We start from the raw sequence: 19,149 nt of genomic DNA, 5'->3' as shown, positions 1-19,149 counted from the left end.
AGGCTATGTCATTATATGAACATCCACAGATCTTTATACTGCATTTTGTAAAGTTGGCTGCACATGGTTCGATCATGCTGCTGGGTCCAATCTGACCCATATAAGTGACCAAACCGGACTAAACCTGGGTTATTCTGCTGCTCTGGACTAAATCATCTCAGATGTTATTAGGGACTATTAGTGAGGTGAAAAGATAACGATGTACTGGTAGATAGAGGACGTCTGCGACCATCCACTGACCCCATTTACAAGCAGCCCTGATAAAAAATAGATTTCAATGGGTCCATCTGGCTCTGCAGTAATTTTCAGGTTATATCACACATGAAGCAATACCACGCCAATAGTACAGTATCTGCAGCAATATTGCAGAGTGAATGGCTATATATGATGTATATGTATATAAAGTATAGATTGCATACTGAATAGAAACTAGAACCACTGTATTCCATTCCCTTCGAGGGTCTGGCAGGCAGTATGTCCGCTATGAATTGATGGCTATGTTTGGTTGCACGATTACCACTCTTACACCATGTTCTGTTTCAGTGCCTTCACTCGTTTATATCACCGAGGTATGTGACTTAGAACATGACTTGTTAAGCAGATGGTAGTGAGGAGGGTAAAGCTTCTAGTGAATGGTCCTCGAGTGTATCAGCACTTATGTCACTGGAACTCCGCACTGATGCTGCCTGCTATGTGCAGATAAACCATGCATAAGCAGCAAGTTCTCTGTGGTTTAGATATGTGGCTGACCAAAGCACCCATGTGTCATCGTCCTAAAAGATGATACATTATCAGAGAGAAACAATTAGATTATTGCACGCGTCCACTGGTGGAACAGTTGGAATAAAGCTTTTCAATGAAGCTTAACTTGACTTGTCTAGGCTCTACATCACTAAACTTTACCCAACTAAGAAACATCCAATGAACTAGCCAGGTGCACAAGCCACATTCCGTCTCTCATTCTTTTCTTCAATTTTAAGAATTTTAAGAATAAGGTGTCATGAGCAGAAATTGCTTTGGCCTTTGTTTCAATTTTCACTTCTGTGTAACGTCAATGCTGTACAGTTACAGTAATCTGTGCTAAATGTTAAATGCAGGCATTTCATATGACATACTGGATGATATTAGGTCTACTAAATTAACACCATAACTCTGCTACAAGCAACAAAAGAAATTAAGGCTGGCTCCAACAGAGATGTGGCTGGCCTTAGCAGTGCAGAAGTACTGTAAAGCCCTATATACTGGTGGAAAACAAAATTTCAGAAGTTACAAATCATCCACAACAAGGAAGATGTACCGTGTATCCGATAATATAGCTGCCATCTGGACTAAGCATGAACGTGCGTGATTTAACTGCCATGGAATGGGAAAGACTTTAGAGACTGTGGGATTCCTGGTTTCCCCATTCTGCTTTACATCACATCAGGAATACAGAGGAGATGCACGAATGCTTAACACAAGCCATGAGCGACATAGCAAGCAGATAACATTGCCCCCGACTCTAACACTGCACTCTCCACCCAGCATATGTTCTGCAAAAAACTACAATGCATTTGAAGTACAGGATATATTATCCAAAGAGCTCAGGATAGGGTTTTCCACATTCTGTAAATACGGTCTTATTACCTACCTTTTTTTTTTGGTTAGATACATTTTCTAGTGAGGCGTATCCAGCACCAGCAGTGGTAAAATATAGTCTTCATAGGGCGAGCTGTATGCGGCTCTATCTACTGCCATTCCTCATGGCAGCACCAGCCGCTCATTGTCAATGGATTTGGCCAAAAGCTATTTGTGCTGTGGTTTCCAAACCTGCCGACATCAGGCAGTTAGCTAAGCAGTTGCCTGTATTAAACCAACTTTTATAGAACTATAGAAACACTGCTCCAAATGGTTAGTCCCCTATACACGGTTTCCTATGTGCAACAATGTGAAACAGTTGTGAAGATTCCACGTCAAACAAACTTGGGACTCATTTACAAAACAGTCTTTCCCTTCTTCCCTCCACATTCTGAGCAGAGCGCATGTGGAGCGAAGCAGTAGTGATTATACAGCCCTAGCAAACGCCCATTCCTATCGCGACACACCTTTTCCTTTTTTTTTTTGCAAGCACTGAAAAATTGGACACCCTCTGTGTGCACCACACGCTCCGAAGGCAACAGAGAAGAAAAAGTGCTTGGTTAACAAGGCCGTATCGTAGAACGGGAAATCAGAAGCGCACAGGATAACTCTCCCCCACCACCAGAGGTTGTACGTTTGAACGTGTAGGAAATCTCTCACAAATATATTTGCAGATTTTATAAAACCACTTCCTTCATCACACATTCATATTAGAAATATTTACATGTCTGCTCCTGATTAAGAGAAGGAATTGGCATCCATGCATTAGTCTGCACTATGTACAAACATTGTTTGCCTTTTTAGAATGTCAAACCGTGACTCTTTCGTAAAGACTTAAGAGTTTAATAAAAAAAAAAACAAAAAAAAAACAACCAAGAACAAAACAAAGAAACTTTTTAAAGGTTACCTACTACAAATTACATATTGTGCTCCATGACACATTCACATCTGGGAGAACAAATTTGTTATAAAGATTAAAGTCAGCAAAAACACAGTACATGGAACCGTCAGATCAGCATTATTTGTCCATCCTCTGGGACGGCCCTGTGTAAGCTGAAGATATGATAAAAATGTGCCCATTGCTCAAACTCTCCTCTGTTTATCAGTGACAGAATGAACAGGCGTCCTCTCATTCATAGCGAGATCTGTTTCTATTTTATTTCTCATTTTTTTTAGACTGAACAATAACTCACGTATGATTTGTGCTAGAGAGTTTCCAGGCCATTCACATGCCAGAAAAGGAATAACAAACTAAGGAAAAACTGGGGGGGGGGGGGGGAGGAGACGTTTTTACCCCATATAAAAGTATTTTAATCAAGAACAAGATTACTGTCTATATTTTGTGTTGACCGTGGTAGGTTTACCATCCAGTGATTAGAAGCTTTTTCCTTATACCACAGATCAGCAAGATGCCAGGCGCACAAGGCACCGATTAAAACTGGCACTGCGTAGGTCAAAACGTTTGGAACAGAGGCTGAAAGTTTAATGAACACCGGATTGCTATAATTTATATTGCAGACAGAGTGATTCCCATCCAAAGTAACTTCTTTCCATCAGGAACAAACTCTCAGCTACAGATCTACACTATAAATCATTGGCTACGTAGGATTACATAGTAATTAATTAATTCCTTACACAAGTACTGGACAAGCACCAAAACTCATTAAAATGATCCCATGTGCTTAAATTTCTTACAGGACGAGATATCAGGCATTGGTCAGTGGGACAAAATGTAGGAAAATATAACAAACAGCCAGAAGTCATCTGGCTCTTGGAAATAAAACAGTGTCCAATGCTCTAAATTTGTGTTGAAGCCAATACGGCAGTCAGGAGAGAAGCTGAAGCACTTATTGCAACTAGTAATAATCAGAAATGAGGAAACCGTAACGTAGGAGCAGGGAGAGGATGTTGCCCAAGACAAGCTTAAAAGTTTAAAAATGTGCTGGAGCTTTGAACTGCAACTGCTAAAAAAATAAATTAAAAATAAATAAATAAATAAAAATCACACAATATGTGTGTGTAAGTACATTGCAATGGCCCAAAAGAAAAGAAGATCTGAGGGGTGAATCATCGGGAAACAGGCTTCTCCTCTGACCTCCCTTTCTAAGAAAAATGATACCTTATGCAGGAGCCAGGAGAGTCCTGGGAGACTGCACACAAGGAAACACAGCTTAGTTTGGGAGGAAAAAGGAGGTGAAATCCATCTTGCTGCCTCTAAGGTTGCCAAGAACGTTTTTAAAAGGAGTCATGTGCATTACTGGGTATACCGAAGACTCAATTACTGCAAAAGCAGGAAAGCCACAAAGTAGTGACAACCACACTATGGACAGAGATCTCAAACATTGCAGGAGACTTGGGCATCCAGCTGATGAGGCATTACAGATACCAGAAAGCCATGCCAGCCATGGACTATTTGCTGGCAGGGCATGCTGGGCCTTTCAATTCACCCATTGGAGATCCATGGGTTGCCTCCAATATGCTATATTATATTATAGAAATACACAAATATATTGCATGATGTGCTTCTCACAAATATACAGGATTGACATATCCTTAGTCCAATGAGTATATACCCATCCTAATTGTAAAGCACTGCGGAATTTTCTGGCGCTATATAAATAGATGATTATGATTGGGTGTAATATCAGTTGCAGCAGGACATTTGGTATACAGTACAGAGGACTGCAGAACTTCAGCTGATATAGAACATATGTGTAAGATTCTGCACAATACATGAGGATCTGTGGTCTGCTAGGAGAAGATTGAAGGGAGAAATACAACTGGGGTGAGGATCCTGTCTATAAGAGACAGAATAGGGGTTTTAACTGCATGCAGCAGGTCATTGGACAACCACTCATTGGTACATTTCAAGTATACCCACATAACATATCGCACAATGGGTTACATATAGGTTTAATTTGATTTATAGAAATATGGCAGCAGTGGTGGAACTGCAACGGTATGGTGTGTAACCACTATGGGGCACAGAGGCGAGGGGAACAAGACAATGCCGGGCACCCTCCTCAGGCCCCGCTCTGCTCGTCTGAGCATTAATGAGTTCCGGTGCAATGAAGCCCGGTCTGAGGCTTTACTGAGCATGTGCCAGCCCTCAGATGAGCAGAGTGGGAGCCTCGGGAGGGTGGGCCAGCATTGTCAGCCCTCCCCCAAATTTTGCAATGAATACTTTCAATGCCAAACTCCACCCCTCTATAGTAGTACTTGTATTGTAGACTTTGCTTTTAAAAATACATTACAAACATTACAAATATAATACAAACAAATACTTTACCAACTGCAAGAATTTAATACTGAATTTAATAGTATTGTAAAATAATACAGTAAGGAACAAAACTTTTTTAAAAAAAAAAAAATGCTGGGTCAAACAGAGAATCAGCAATTTATTAAGTGTCAATGACGAGAGGTATAATTATGAAAATACACATCACAGTAAAAGAATAAGGACTGAGCGACACTAACAAGTTCCTGCTTCGGAGCCCCACATCCGGGCCGCTGCCAGTTATCCGGACACTGCACCTCTTCTGCTCTCTTCCCTCATGCGAGGTCCTCAAGTGAGAGAAAGCTTTAGCTTTACACTCAGTGTGGTGGGTGCACCCAGGGACACACTAATGTTGGACTCCTGCCTTTCTAAATCTTTTTTGCCTCCAATACACTCTGCGCCAGGGCAGAGAGCTTTGCAATGAGCCCTCAGCCCTGACAGCATTGAACGTCAAATAAAATTGGTGGCCCAGAATGTTGTGTGCATCTTCCGTCATGATATAGCTCCAAGTTTAAACTTGCTCAGAGGGGAACTCATCAAATTCTCTCTGATCAAGCTGCAACAGGGCATAAAGCTTAGAACGGACGTACTCAGAAGGGAACCATCATATGATAAATCTTCTTCTGGAGCGGAACAGCAGTCTGGGTGAGATACGTTGGTCAGGTGAATGATATTAACAGGATGAGCGGGAGAATGGAGAATAATGCAGGATGATGGATTAATGAAGCGTTAATGATTGAGGATGAATAATTCCTTGTGTGCAACCCCTAATGTAATAGGGGTGCATATGCCTATGTTTAGTAAGTACAGGCAGAGCCGTAAATTACTCAGTTTCCATGCACAAAAAACTGCAGCTAGGTGTAAAAACAGTGCAACTAACTCTAAGGTCTCACTTTTCGTGAACGTCATCCCGCTTTCACCAACACAACCAGCGATCTCCCTCCCCAACTTCCACAAAGTTCTCCAGGCCTATAGTGTCGACTCAGGACAGAAGATAAAGTACACAAAATTGGAGGCGCTGCACCATGTCTCCCCAACCTCATTCAGACTATTTTTAGCTTCAACTGGCAGACTAAATAGACCTAGGATCTTCTTTGCACGAAAACTCCCCACCCCTCTTCTCTATGATGCAATCCGACCTGGCCTCCCGAAACCGCTTTACCTCCTGGCTGGGAGAGGTCATAGCTGAAAAATGAATATACCCAAATGGTTATATCTCTTCCAAACATTGCCAGTTGCTGTCCCCCCCTCTTCCCTCCTTGCCAACGTCCAAAAAGCACTTACCGTTTCATCTGGAATAACAGACCGCCAAGGATTTCGGTCAATGTCCTGAAGCAATCAACCCCCAGAGACGATAGGGGTCTCCCAGATATTAAGTTATATTATCTGAACTACAATTTTTCCCATATTCTTGCCTCGTATGCCCCTCGAGGCTCCACCTCATGGCTTGACACAGAATTGGCATACATTACCCTGCCCATCCTCACTTCTGGAGCTTACCACTTCTTATTGTCCCCCCTCCACCAAACTACTTCCCACCATCAAATCTGACACTACGCTCTGGGACTCTCACTCACTCAACCTGAAACTTACCTCATTAATAATTCCCCCTCACAACCCTGTGTTCCCTCCTGGGTCCTCCACTACGAGACATTGTATCTGGACAAGGGCTGATCTTAAATTTCTGGTAGACTTCTCCAAGCAGAGTGGATGGCTCCCACTAGCAGAGCTTCCACTCCACTCCCCATCCCAGACACTCCCTTTCAATTTTTTTTTTTTTTTTTAAGTCACTTCATGCGACCCCTGCCACCAACCTATGTCCTACAAGACCTCATCTCATTTGAAGCTCTTTGCAAACATCATCCCTTGCCCAAGGGCATGATCTCCCAACTCTACAGTATGCTTCTCGCTACTGCCTTACCCTCTCCAAGTTCCTATGAAGATGAATGGGAAGGGACCATGGTACCTCCGGACAACGAGGCTTGGAAGGACAAGTTCTACGTCAACAAAACTCAAAGAAACTTCCTACAAAATTTTATATCGCTGGTACTACCCTCCCACCCAACTCCATAGAATGTTCTCTCCTCCTTTGACGACTGCCAGTGTTGTTGTGGCCATGGGCTTATATTTGGTTTGACTTTCCCGAAAATTGCCCCATTTTGGGACTCTATCCATGGCTTTATAAACACTCTATTTTAGGCTGCTGTTGGGTATTCCTACTTTGTTACCCTCCCCAAGACTTTGACAAAATTTTCCAAGAAATTGACCGCCCACATACTAACGGCTGCCAAGTCCTTTATAGCCCTGAACTGGAAAAACACTCCCCCCACCCCATCTCTCTCCACCCTTAAAAAGCATATCTGGCATGCCGCAGCCATGGAAGATATTACTAATTACTGTCACGACAGGGGCCATGTCTTTAACCAAATCTGGGACCAATGGCTGTCCACGGAACGCTCTATACACCGTTTGTTCTCCGAGTATTTACACCAACCTACACTGTTGTCGACCCCCCCCCCCCTCTTCTGACACAACTGCCCACCATTGCAGACACACACACACACCCCACCTACACCTACCCCTACCCAGACTACTTCCAATAACATTTGTAAAACCCTACAAACTGGTCACTCTCTGTCCTATGTTACATTTGGAGACACTATAACAATTTCTTTGTACCATTTTTTGCTTCCCCATGTTTGTAACACTGCTTTATTGTCATGTTCCTTGTATATTCCTGTTTGACTGTTAAAAATAAAGAATTATAAAAACAAAACTAAAAAGCAAAAAACAGTGCAGCTGTGTTTTCTAATATGTGGTTGTTCCTACACTTGAGTGGCGGTGGGGTCTTACAGGTAGAGCCTGAGAATACCTGATTGAGCTCTGCTCCTGGGAAAACTATGCACCATCCCCAGGGAGCAAGCTGGGACAACCTGACAGCAAACCCAGGTAAGAAGCCTTTCCTAAAAGTCATTGAGTACCACTGCTTCATATGATAAAACCGTGCCACTCGATGGCCAGACTAAAATGAAGAATGCTTTTCAGTGCTACTTGGGCAGAGTACATCAGTGGAGGTGGTCAGTAAATATTAATAAAACGGAAGCATATAGGATAACCTAGCCTACATTATTGCTTCTGTATTTGCAGTCATATAAACCAAAAACAAATCAGTATTCATGCAGCAACAATGACATCCTATGCACTAGTTGTGAGTAAAGAAAGCACAGCTATATTTGGAGGCTCAGTAACCATTGACAGTGTGAACTGAACCTTCAGGTATTAGTAAGTTGTGCTGCACAATGATGTATTATTAAGAGACAGCTGTGTCCTGAACGGCTTGTACACAGAGAGAATGCAGTATAGGCGAGTATGTATTCCGTATTCACAAAGACTTAAGTGAAATTATCAACCTCTATTTATATAGCACCAACATATTACACAGCCTGTAATCTTTCATAACACTTTTACAGTATAAATTACCTACACACAGGTTTTTTTGAACTGTTGGGGAGAAACCCAAAACTACCCAAGTGGTTCATGCAGTGTCTCGCGCTGAATTTTCACATAAGCCCAAGTGATTAGATCATAATCAATGGGCCCTTATACTGCAGTCTTGCAATTTATGAAGAGGAGAGACAGTTTTTAGACAATTATAATATGCAGAAAGATCATTTGCAGCTTACCCAAGTAAGGAATACAAGGAGTCATCTTCAAGCTATTGATGTATTCTCTAAGACGTATGTAATTATCTTCTTTACTAACTACATACTCCAGTTTCTCAAAGGTTGTCTTGTCTTTCCGACTCAAAAGCTGAAAGACAAACATTACCCCATTAGATAGATTACCAGGGTAAACCAGAACCTCAATTGCAAACAGTGCATTCATTGGTAGTCAGAAGTAGATTTCAAGGAAAAGTGGACGTACACACAGCAAAAGCCAATACAATTTTTCTGCCCTAGAGAGACGTGAACCTCAACTATTTTGTTTAATGGTGGCAACCAGCACAGGGGAACGTATGTGCTGGCCATAGTTTTCTACTATTCCTCTGTGCAGGCAATGAGCAAATCATAGCTGGCTTACCTTCTTTCTGAAGCTGGCCACGCCAAATGACATGGCATCTCTTACCACTAGATCATTCCTCCAGGCTAATGTATTGTGAGATAATTATCACACCTCAATAAGATTAGCAGGAAAGTAAGGTATTATAGGGAAGAGAAAAGTCAAATAATGGCAACTACAGGGAACGGAAAGCATTTTATGTAAGTAAACTTACTGGCATCGAGAAACTATGTAAAGTCCTATAACAAGAAATACATTCATTAATATTTACATTACACAAATGTAACAGCAAAATCAAAATATGGATATGGTCCCGCTAAGATATACACATTTATGCAGTAGATCAGACAGATGGCAGAGTCTCAGGAGAGCCAAGTGCTGAAACGGCACTCGCACACATTGGTCCTTGTACAGCTTAGCGGCGTAGGTTTTCTACGCTCCTTAGGAGGATTTAAACATAATTGGTTAGAAAACACATACAGGGTACTGCAATTATGCTAACAATGCGGCCATTGAATAAATCCCATTAGATATTTTGTTTCCAAGCCAAATTAGAGGGCCGATTGAAATGGCCAGTGCTAAGATGTGCTTTGAGAGAAGGCCGCTTTAAAAATGACAAGCACAGTCTGTCCACAAAGACTTAACTCAGTGATTATAAATTAAAGGCATAATTAAAAATTTACTTTTCTGCAAACAAAATAGCAACTAAAATAATAAAGGATCAACAGAGCAGAGAATTGTGGATGTTACGTCACTGCTGCTACGGAACTTCGAGTTACCTGGCATGTTCCTGGCACTGGGGCCACAGATCAGGGCATGAAAGAGGGAATGATGGGGTTGTAAAGCAGTCACGTTCCTATGGCTTGTGCCACAAACCCTATACATCCCTGATCCCTGCAACCTGGTACATATCCATGTTTCTAAAATACCTGTGATCCATCCTTCCAAGCCTAAACACTTAACCATTTCCTGGCCGTCATACAAGCCACATGATCATTTTTAGCTTCTAGAGTCTGGTGATGAGTTCTACAATTGTCCTCCTTTTGAAGGAACAGACCTCTCTGCTGGACTTACACCCTTCATTTATCCCTTCTTAGCTGATTCTATTGTTAGTTTGATGCATAGATCTGTGTGGATAATGGAGCCAGGGTTTGTGGTCATTTTTACTTCTTAGGTCTCCGAAACACACACCAAGAAATAATATGCTGTTTTATAACTTCTCAAAGGAGAAGCTCCCTTTTTCATTAAATTCACATGCCTCAATTAATAAGATGATCTTCAAACATATTGAGACATCCTCCTGTTCCATTATGTAGTCAAAACCAAGCGATGTAAAAAGTTTAATTTAAGGGCTCGTTCACCCTACCCAACTTTTTCCCACTTATTAGCGCATGAAAAGCTCATTAAAACATGGGACAAGGGTGTGAATGGGCTCATTCCCACCATTGTGATCTATTATTTACAATGTAAGAATCCTATTTATTATGCGTTTATGTGTCAAGTACAATAGAGTCTATTGGTAAAAGCACAAAGTATGAAAAGTGCACGTAAAACAGGATAAAAATTTGCCACTAGAACTGGCATGTCAAAAATCAAAAGCTCAACTGGGCCAAATAATCAAAGTCTAAGATTGTGTGGGCCGCAATAAAACTAAAACAAAATAGATAACCATCATCAGCACAAAGGGGAATACATTTGATTAACAATTGACAAACGGTCTTACAAAATGTACTTGGAACAAATGAATAATGATAATGTTTTGAGCACAAACAGTCAAAGATTACAAAGTACCAAGCAGTTTGCTTGAACTACGAAAGCGCACTGTTCTGACTGCGTCAGACAACATACAGCGCGGGTGGAGGGAGATGAGCGGAATCGCGTACGCACGTGTCACCGACGGGAAAGGTTGCCTGAACTCACTCAAAAACTCACTGAATACGACAAAAGTTTAAGTAATTTAAATAAAGTAAAAAGTGGGCCGCAATCCACGTTTTCCTTCAGTAACGCGTGGCTTCAAAAAATATGTGTGTGAGCCGTGAGTTTGCCACGTCTGCACTAGAACACTGGTTAGCTTGGATGAGACAGATATATGTAAAGCACATTAAACTATTTGTTGTTGTTTTTAATTTAATTGGGTGGTTCTTTTTGAGTACACATGCCAAAGATTAGATTTTTCCCTAAAATTTACAATTCGGTTATGGCAAGGTTGACCAACTGTGGCCCCCAAGTCATTTTTTTTACCTTATACTATATTGTAGGTTTTGTTTTCTGCTTTTTAAATAATAATTAATTTAAAATAATTTAAATAACAATCAGAAAGCACATACTTGTATATGCAATCTTCAAGTGATTTTTGTTTCCGTCAAACAAGAACAATACAATTTCAGACAGTAATTTATTAGAAAACATGCTACAAACACAAATATGTATTCATGACATCCAATTGAAACTTGGCAGCAAGCAATGGGACAATATACAGAAAATGCAGCTCTCTGACCACAATAGATAATTTGTTTTACTCAAGAATTTTAGAAATCTTGAATATTTCTGAAAAGATAAAAGGAGTTTTCCTGTAGGATAAAATTTTGCTCAATCTACGTCAAGACAGGCTTAGTACCACAGCAGCCGAATAGACACAATTTGCCCAATAGTCCCGGCATCGTCCTGCCAGTCTCTGGGGAGCCACAGATTAACGGAGCCGAGATTCTGGGAAATATCTAACTGTACAGGACTTTTACAGTGCCCATACAAATACTACTTTCTGCTGCTCACACATTAAAATTTTAAAAAAACAAAGTGCTAACTAACCACATAGCTACAATACTTCCTTGTGTGTTTCACAAAGGCTCCCAGAGCTACTGCAGTATTCAAGGGGTTTAAACCGTGACATTAGAGGCTAAAAAAAATAAAAAACTAGCTGTTCTTGGTCACGTCTCGTTCCCTTCCAGAGTACGCCAATCAAAGCAGGCCTGAAAAGAAGCTTCACATAGGCAACAGCTGGTTGAGAAATTGCTGAAAACACCCAATTAAAGGCTTGCGTTTAGACAGACTTGGCTACTGTCTCACCTTGTGAACTTTGGGACATGGGCCAGATGGATGAGAAACAAACGTTAAATATTGGAAAAATAAATAACCAAAAAAAACAGGGGGGAGAAGGAAATTTATAGCATATGTAGGGTTTAACAATACTAGGGAGGACCCACAAAATGTTGAGGCATTTTCTCAGATGCTGGAAACTAACACTATGAAATCCCCCCTTTTGATGGGTCGCAGAGAGCCCTGTAAAGATGCTGAGGGCTTAGCAGAAACTGAGGCTCAGTTTCATTCTCCCAAAGTGTTTATCAAAGACAAAATGTGCAGTTCTCATGTAGCCCAATATAAAGAATAGACTGGTGTTCCAGTCCAGCAGAAAACATTAATGAGATTACAGATGTTCCCACACAGGACAGTAATTAAGAGATTAGACACATATCCTGCAGCAATTACTATTTATCATGCTTGTATGTCAGAATCTTTCCGCTTCAGGTCATTGTGCTGAAGGGATTAATGGAGCCTTAAGAATTAAAGGGATACAAATCATATATTAGACAACATGTTGCATTGGGAACGTAAAACACTCAATGCACTTAATAGACAAAGTGCACTCTTATGTATACTTGGAATAATAATTCTATAGAGATTTTTGCATATGGTAAAAACAGATTAGAAATCACTACGGGGCTGGGTAACCATAGAGGTACAAGTCTACTCTGATCACAGAACACCAAGATGTAGTTAAATATCCTTAATTATTACTTGATCTCTGAAATGTGTTTCTAATACGGAACACTGAACTGATGTCACAACCCTCTGATGATATATAGTCTAGAACAGATCATCTCACTATTAACATTGCTCATGCTTTATACTTTGACAATTGTTTGGAAATTAGGCAGCAAAAAGATGATGTCATCACATAACTAGGACATTGCGACATGCAGCGCATTAGTATTCACAAGGAAAACTGCCAACACTTCTGCACTTTAATGGATAACTCTGCCATTAGGGCAATTATGGCTTCTAAGCCATATTTGGGTACTTTGGCTTAATAAGGGAACACAGGAGAAGGGTATTTGTACAGAAGCACTATCTATCTAGCCAACAGACAAGACTTGGAAGAATTATCTCTAGGACCTAGTGAGTTTAAACAGAGTGCGGTATGATGGAATTTCCCAGTAAGTGAGGGGAGGAAAACCAATCTTAATCCCCTTTAACTTCTAGAAACCTCTGCAAAGCGAACCTCTCACAGCTGCACATTACTGATTTTGCGTACGTATTTTGGCTGTATAAATAATGCAGTCACCTATGGCTGCACTATAAGATATTCATCAAATGAAGTGTACAACTTCTATAGTGATGTCACCTCCTACACAGCTGTTATTTATTATGGTCGCCTCTTGATTCACACTTCTATCGCCTTATTCCAACAATCCTGTCCCCTGACTATTGACGTCTCTCTCCTTCTCCAGGAATCGACTCAATCTCCTCACGCCACATTTACCACCAGAGGACATCCAGTCACTCATATTCTCTGCCTCTTCCTCATATTTCCATAACTTGCAGCCTTGAGAGACATATCCATTTACGCTCATGTCCCCCAAACAGAACCGCTGTCACCACTCACAGCCAATCTGAAGATCTACGCACCTTGTATTCCTGTCTCACGCACCCTATGGAATGCTCAAGGAGTCTGTAACAAATCACCAGCAGCCCCTGAACGCTTCCAACCTGACAGAAACCTGGCTCAGACTCCAGACACCACGCTGCTCTAGAGGCCTGACAGTAAGTGTGTATAATACACCATCGCCATTCTGTGGCCTGCAGGCACAATCATATAGCTGGAGCAATTCTGTGCTTTCCCCTCTTTAATGACCATTATTAGAATTTACTGCAGCTTGTTTTTGGACACCAGAAGCTACACGCACAGCTCATGGCAAGGTTGCTATATGTTTTCCGCCCCAAGATGGATCACAGACTGGGCACTTAAAATGTGCAGCCCTTTGTTAAAAATTCTTAAAACTGGAATATCAAATTTAAAACAAAATCTTCAACACACTTAATCTTGAGAGTTAAATTAATCCTAAACTTCTGTAATAAAACTCTTAAGCTACCACCAGCTATAGTAATTGATGTGTGTAATTGTACATTCTTTAAACAGAGTATTTAGCTTTTCAACAGAAAATAATCAGAGTATAACAAAGTTAATAGAAATATGTACAGTATACTCAGCTGTCTCAATCATAAGCTAATAAATTCTAAACATATTCTTTGTTCCAAATTTAACATTTTAGTGTTAGTCAAGCTTTAGTGTTACAACTGGAACTAAAAAGTAATATGGTTTTAAACTTGTGGCACATCCGGTCCATAGTAACAATACTACTTACTGCCCATGTCTTGGTAAGCCGGAATATCGGAGCACTTTGTAACCCAGACACCACAGCCATTAGTGCATGAAGGTTGTTCAGCTCGTACAGCTTCTGTGGGTTTATACAAGACATATTAGATTTTCAATGTAACAAGATCTAGTCATTGTACCAGTTATCAAATGTATTTTTTTAATGTATGCTAGCACAATTCTCAAATGCTATGATTCACTCTACACCCTGGTTATTCCTCGCAGTTCGTTCTGTAAAGTTTCCAACATTATTTGCAGATGTCTAGTGAGGTCACTGCTGGTCACACCATTGTGTACAGAAAGCATTCTCAGAACGTTTTATTATTTTTATTAAATATTTGACGTCCAGCTGGGCCTATCGCTGCCCAATACGGTACAGAATCTCCGGTCCAACTTATGGGACGCAAGTGAAAATGAGCAGAGATTTTAGAGAAAACTCTGATGCAATGTGTCTCGATGAACTGCTCCGGAGACGCATCACGACACCTTGCACCCAACTGAATTACCGCCCTAAATGTATATGCACTGGTTATGAAAAATATGGCTACCTGTTTATCAAAGAAATATTGAGATGGTGCAGTCCGTTTGCAGACACGCACTGATGGAACCAAACAACAAAGATCCATATCTAAACCTTAAACTTGAGTTCTATGGAGAGTGGCACTGCATAGCCTCTTCCTGAACACATACTTTATTCTAAAGCTTCTGAAAGTTCCTGGACTCACAAGGTACCTTGAAGTATTTAATGGACACCCGGAGAGCTGCCAAATGAAGTGTCTGTTATAAATATTTATCAGTGGACGTGATCATTCTAAGCCTTTGGTATGTGGTGCCCACTCTTTACTAAACACAGAGGGGAGAAAAAACAATATTGTGCACATATATTTTACCTTGGCAGTTTTAATGTAATGACTCAAAACCTCAGCACGAATCTTTAGTGTTTGCGCGTGAAGAATCTCTCTCACTACCCAAAAGCTTACCTGCAAATGAAGGTAAATAAAGATGGAATTAAGTAGGCAGAACAAATATAACAGTCCATTAGGTTAATACCCTGGTGTTCAATGAGCCCTTTCAAAGGAATGCTTTAAAAAACGTTCAGCTTGTGTAGGAGGGAAGCAGATGGGTGCAGGCTGGATTTGCAGCTGAAAATCCTTTCACAGTACATTACAGCTGTGTGGCAGCCTGACCGCTCGGCATTATGCGGGATCATACAATGTCCAGGACGGGTGTGAGGGCAGGAAACCAGAAAGGTGAAGGATGAATAAATCAGCATTTGTGGAGACAAACTACGTATTTCCTGCCTTGATGTCCATAATAAGCATTTGCCGAAATACTTTTAAGTTGCCTTAAGCAAGTGGCTGAAGTGCACTTCACAGACATGTTTTGGGTAATTGCATTGCTGGTCTGCCTTCAAATCGCTGAATGAAGATAAGGAGTGATTTGTGTAAAAACTTATAAAAATCATTGTGAAAAAGTAAGCAAGTGGTAGTTCTCAGACACCTATAACTGACCTACATTAAAAAAAATAATCATCATATATGGCAACATTGCGAGGAAATTGAGCTACTAAAAATTGAGTCACTATACGTCATATGAAATGTGGAGGAATGACAAATATGATATATACACATTGCATTCAGATCAGCAGTGTCATCTCTGGTGCGTGCCAACGTTGCTCGATGATAGACAATGACAGAGGAGCTGCTTGTAGGGGCAGAGCAGATCTAACAGATACCGAAGCATAGAAATAAGACCATTCACCCTTACATCACTAGGATTAAGGCTCACTATACAAAAGCTAGGGAACTTTCAAATTAAAGCATGCATTTTATCTTTAATAATGAGATATACAGATATATATTTATTACACACACACACACATTCATTTGCATTACCAGTGAACACTGTATGCAACCTGAGTTTAGCAATACATGTAGATATTATCTCATATTTCAAAAGATAAGTAGGTGGTCTGTTACTACTAACTATTCATCCTATTAAACCCGTTATTACATAATATATTACTAACAAAACACCACATCGGAACTAAATGACGTGTGTCCACTAAACTAAATCTATTCATCCTCTGCTCAAAGCGGACACTTCTACATCTAAGGAGCGCAGTGATCCATTTATTTCTCCGTCTGATGAACGGTATTTATACAGCTATACCATAAGACTGTTTTTGTGCTATAAATGTCATGGTCGGGAGTGGAAACGGTCTGGAGTTTTTCATCTGAAAATTTCCAATCACTGCTTTATGAAACGGCTATATAGTGGATATTCCACTCGTCTCCTTACCTCACAAAATGTAAGGAAAGTTAAAGTTAAATAACTGGTGTTGTTTCTGGAAGCAAAACGCTGAAACAGGAATGGTAATTTCCTGAGTGTAAAAAAGACGTCTGGCTGCTGTGGACCCTAACGACTTGCCTCCCGTCCACCACGAAATGTTATTTTCTGACAGGGAGCGCAATTGGCTCACTCAAAATGGCCGATAAAGCCAACACATGGACAGTCGTCTATCTTACGTGACAAATATATTTCCCATGGCTTTAAGCATGCACTATGGGCCAACAGATGTGGTACGATGGATCCAAAGATTTCACTTTTTTTTTTTTTCTTACACACTTCTTGCTTCCCAAACTCATTTCTACAGGATGTAAAATAATTACATCGATCTGCTTCTGGTTGCAGGGATTTACAGAGAAACCATTGTAGGGAAACCGCATATTTCAAGGTCTTTGTCTACGTCAACCATCGACTTATGGAGAGTGATGATGAATTGGTGCTGTCCTGAAGAGCTACACCCCTTGGGGGCCACATCTAATGTATCCGCCATTGTTGCGATCCGACAGGAAAGCATCTCTAGAATGGTGGATTCTATTCAGACGAAGAAATATTATAAATATTAACTAACTACCCTCCCCTGAGATCGCGGCAATCGCTCAACACTGGAAATATCCCTCTTCTCCTCTGTCTAAAATCAGTTCCAAAGTTAAAAAAGTTGTAAATTGGAGTAAGGCGCCTTTAGATATTATACTGCTGCCTCCTCCCCTCTGGTTACATGAACAGTTGGTTTGTTTACTCTGCTGAGCATCTGACCGAAATCCGATTCCTCTTCTACCGGACACCTCTGTTCTGGCTTGCTATCAATAACCATGGCTTTCTGTTAAGATTATTTAGATATCTTTATACCACCCAAAGTTATTTTTTTTCTTTTTGCACCTATTTAAGCATTTTCAATAAAATATTCAAAACTAAAAAAAAATTATGGTAGATACAAATAAGGTAAATTTATAGACCACACATTATAAAAGAGGTCATAGGTCTCATTGCAGCTTAACAATTCAAGGTAAAGTCCACACCAATCTCAGGCTCATACCTTTAAAGGATAATCCCATCTTTAAATAACATCTGACAAAGTAATAAAGCAAATATTTGTTCAAGAAAAGAAGAAAAAAAAAAGAAAAGAATGAAGGACTTGCAAAAGATCTTAACACTGAAAAAGAGAGACCTGAAAGGAAACAAGGGAGCTTTTGAGAGAGATAGGATGAATAGTGTAATATATAGAGGTGTAAAATATGTTACAGAATGATGCCCCTAAAGATTCAGGGGATTAAACTTTTCTTTATTTACATCTGGAGATGTATCGTTACCTTTCTGTCAGGTTAGGATTGGGGTGGGGGGGGGGGGGTCGCATCCACTCCCTCCAGTATCAGCTAATAAAGAGTTTTACAGGCTGCATTCAAAGGTTCAGCTTCTGTAAACAACCCAGTGCATTGAATACAAGGATTAGCGCCAGACTTACTTGGTTAAACCGTCTTGTAAAGGCCACAGCGTTCGGTGCAGAACTGTACTTCTCCTTTTTATTCCATCCGCAGCTTGATAATTCCTTAAGACAAACAAAAAACAAATATTGCATTTTGTTTTTAAATAAATCTAAGAGGCAAGAAACAATATTTTGCATTAGCATAGTGGGCCAAGGACTCTACATCAGATAACGGTCCAGAGCACCACACATGAAATACACAGTAGTATACAATACACAGACAGTAACAATCCATAACATTACTACTACTGTTTAATAACTTGAAAATGCAGATCAGTGAGTGAGAGTGATGGTAATATCCAATGTGAAATAGGCCTGGGCTCAAGAAGAAAGAGCTAGGGAAACAGGCCTGGAGGAAGCTTAGAAGTACAGAAGGTGATGGAATACTAGGAGAACAAGAAAACAAACAGAGGGCCTGGCTCGCTAAAACCCACATTTAATTCATATATTCTGTAATTCTATCCTCCCACCATCACACCTGTTATTTATCATCCACCATACCACCCCCAGGTAGAGGAGCAGTGGTCCTCCTCTGCCCCGGATCACATGACGTTGCAGCGCTCCAGTAAGGTAACGGGTAAGATAGGTGTGCGTCCCACAGTGATGAGGTCACAGAGCCAGCATTATGTTAGCAGATGCAGGGAGGGCCTCCTCTCCCTGCTGCTTCTACTATGTATGGTAAGAGAAACTGTGTGCAGAGTTCGTAAGGGGGAGGAAGCCACCCTACCCCCCGTCCAACAAAGCCTTTGCCATATATGTTAATAGGAAGAGGACAGGTGTGAGAAAAACGTGGTAAATTGCTTAATGTGTGAAAATCTAGAGTAACAAACTGCGAATTCTATAATACTAGCGTCAATATACTGTGCCGCATCTTGTAAAGGTACATTCAACGTCACCGTGGAGTTCTGTGATTAGACTGCAAATGCCTTTCTC

General features: G+C 40.6%; 1 protein-coding gene across 8 annotated transcripts in view; it reads right to left on the bottom strand.

Moving 5' to 3' along the window:
• Window positions 1-19,149, bottom strand: part of RALGPS2 (Ral GEF with PH domain and SH3 binding motif 2) — a 136,029-nt gene that overhangs the window by 71,356 nt on the left and 45,524 nt on the right. For all 8 annotated transcript variants that reach the window (XM_075182227.1, XM_075182229.1, XM_075182228.1 and 5 more), the window contains exons 5-8: window positions 18,196-18,279; window positions 15,278-15,367; window positions 14,377-14,469; window positions 8,578-8,704 (exon numbers count right to left, since the gene is read on the bottom strand). In XM_075182227.1, the coding sequence (XP_075038328.1) occupies window positions 8,578-8,704; window positions 14,377-14,469; window positions 15,278-15,367; window positions 18,196-18,279 (394 nt within the window). The remainder of the gene's footprint in view (window positions 1-8,577; window positions 8,705-14,376; window positions 14,470-15,277; window positions 15,368-18,195; window positions 18,280-19,149) is intronic.

Source organism: Mixophyes fleayi, chromosome 8 (assembly GCF_038048845.1).
Source record: "Mixophyes fleayi isolate aMixFle1 chromosome 8, aMixFle1.hap1, whole genome shotgun sequence".
NCBI classification, from domain to species: Eukaryota; Metazoa; Chordata; class Amphibia; order Anura; family Limnodynastidae; genus Mixophyes; species Mixophyes fleayi.
The sequence above is the reverse complement of the archived record's forward strand: the minus strand, read 5'-3'. Positions and strand labels throughout refer to the sequence as shown.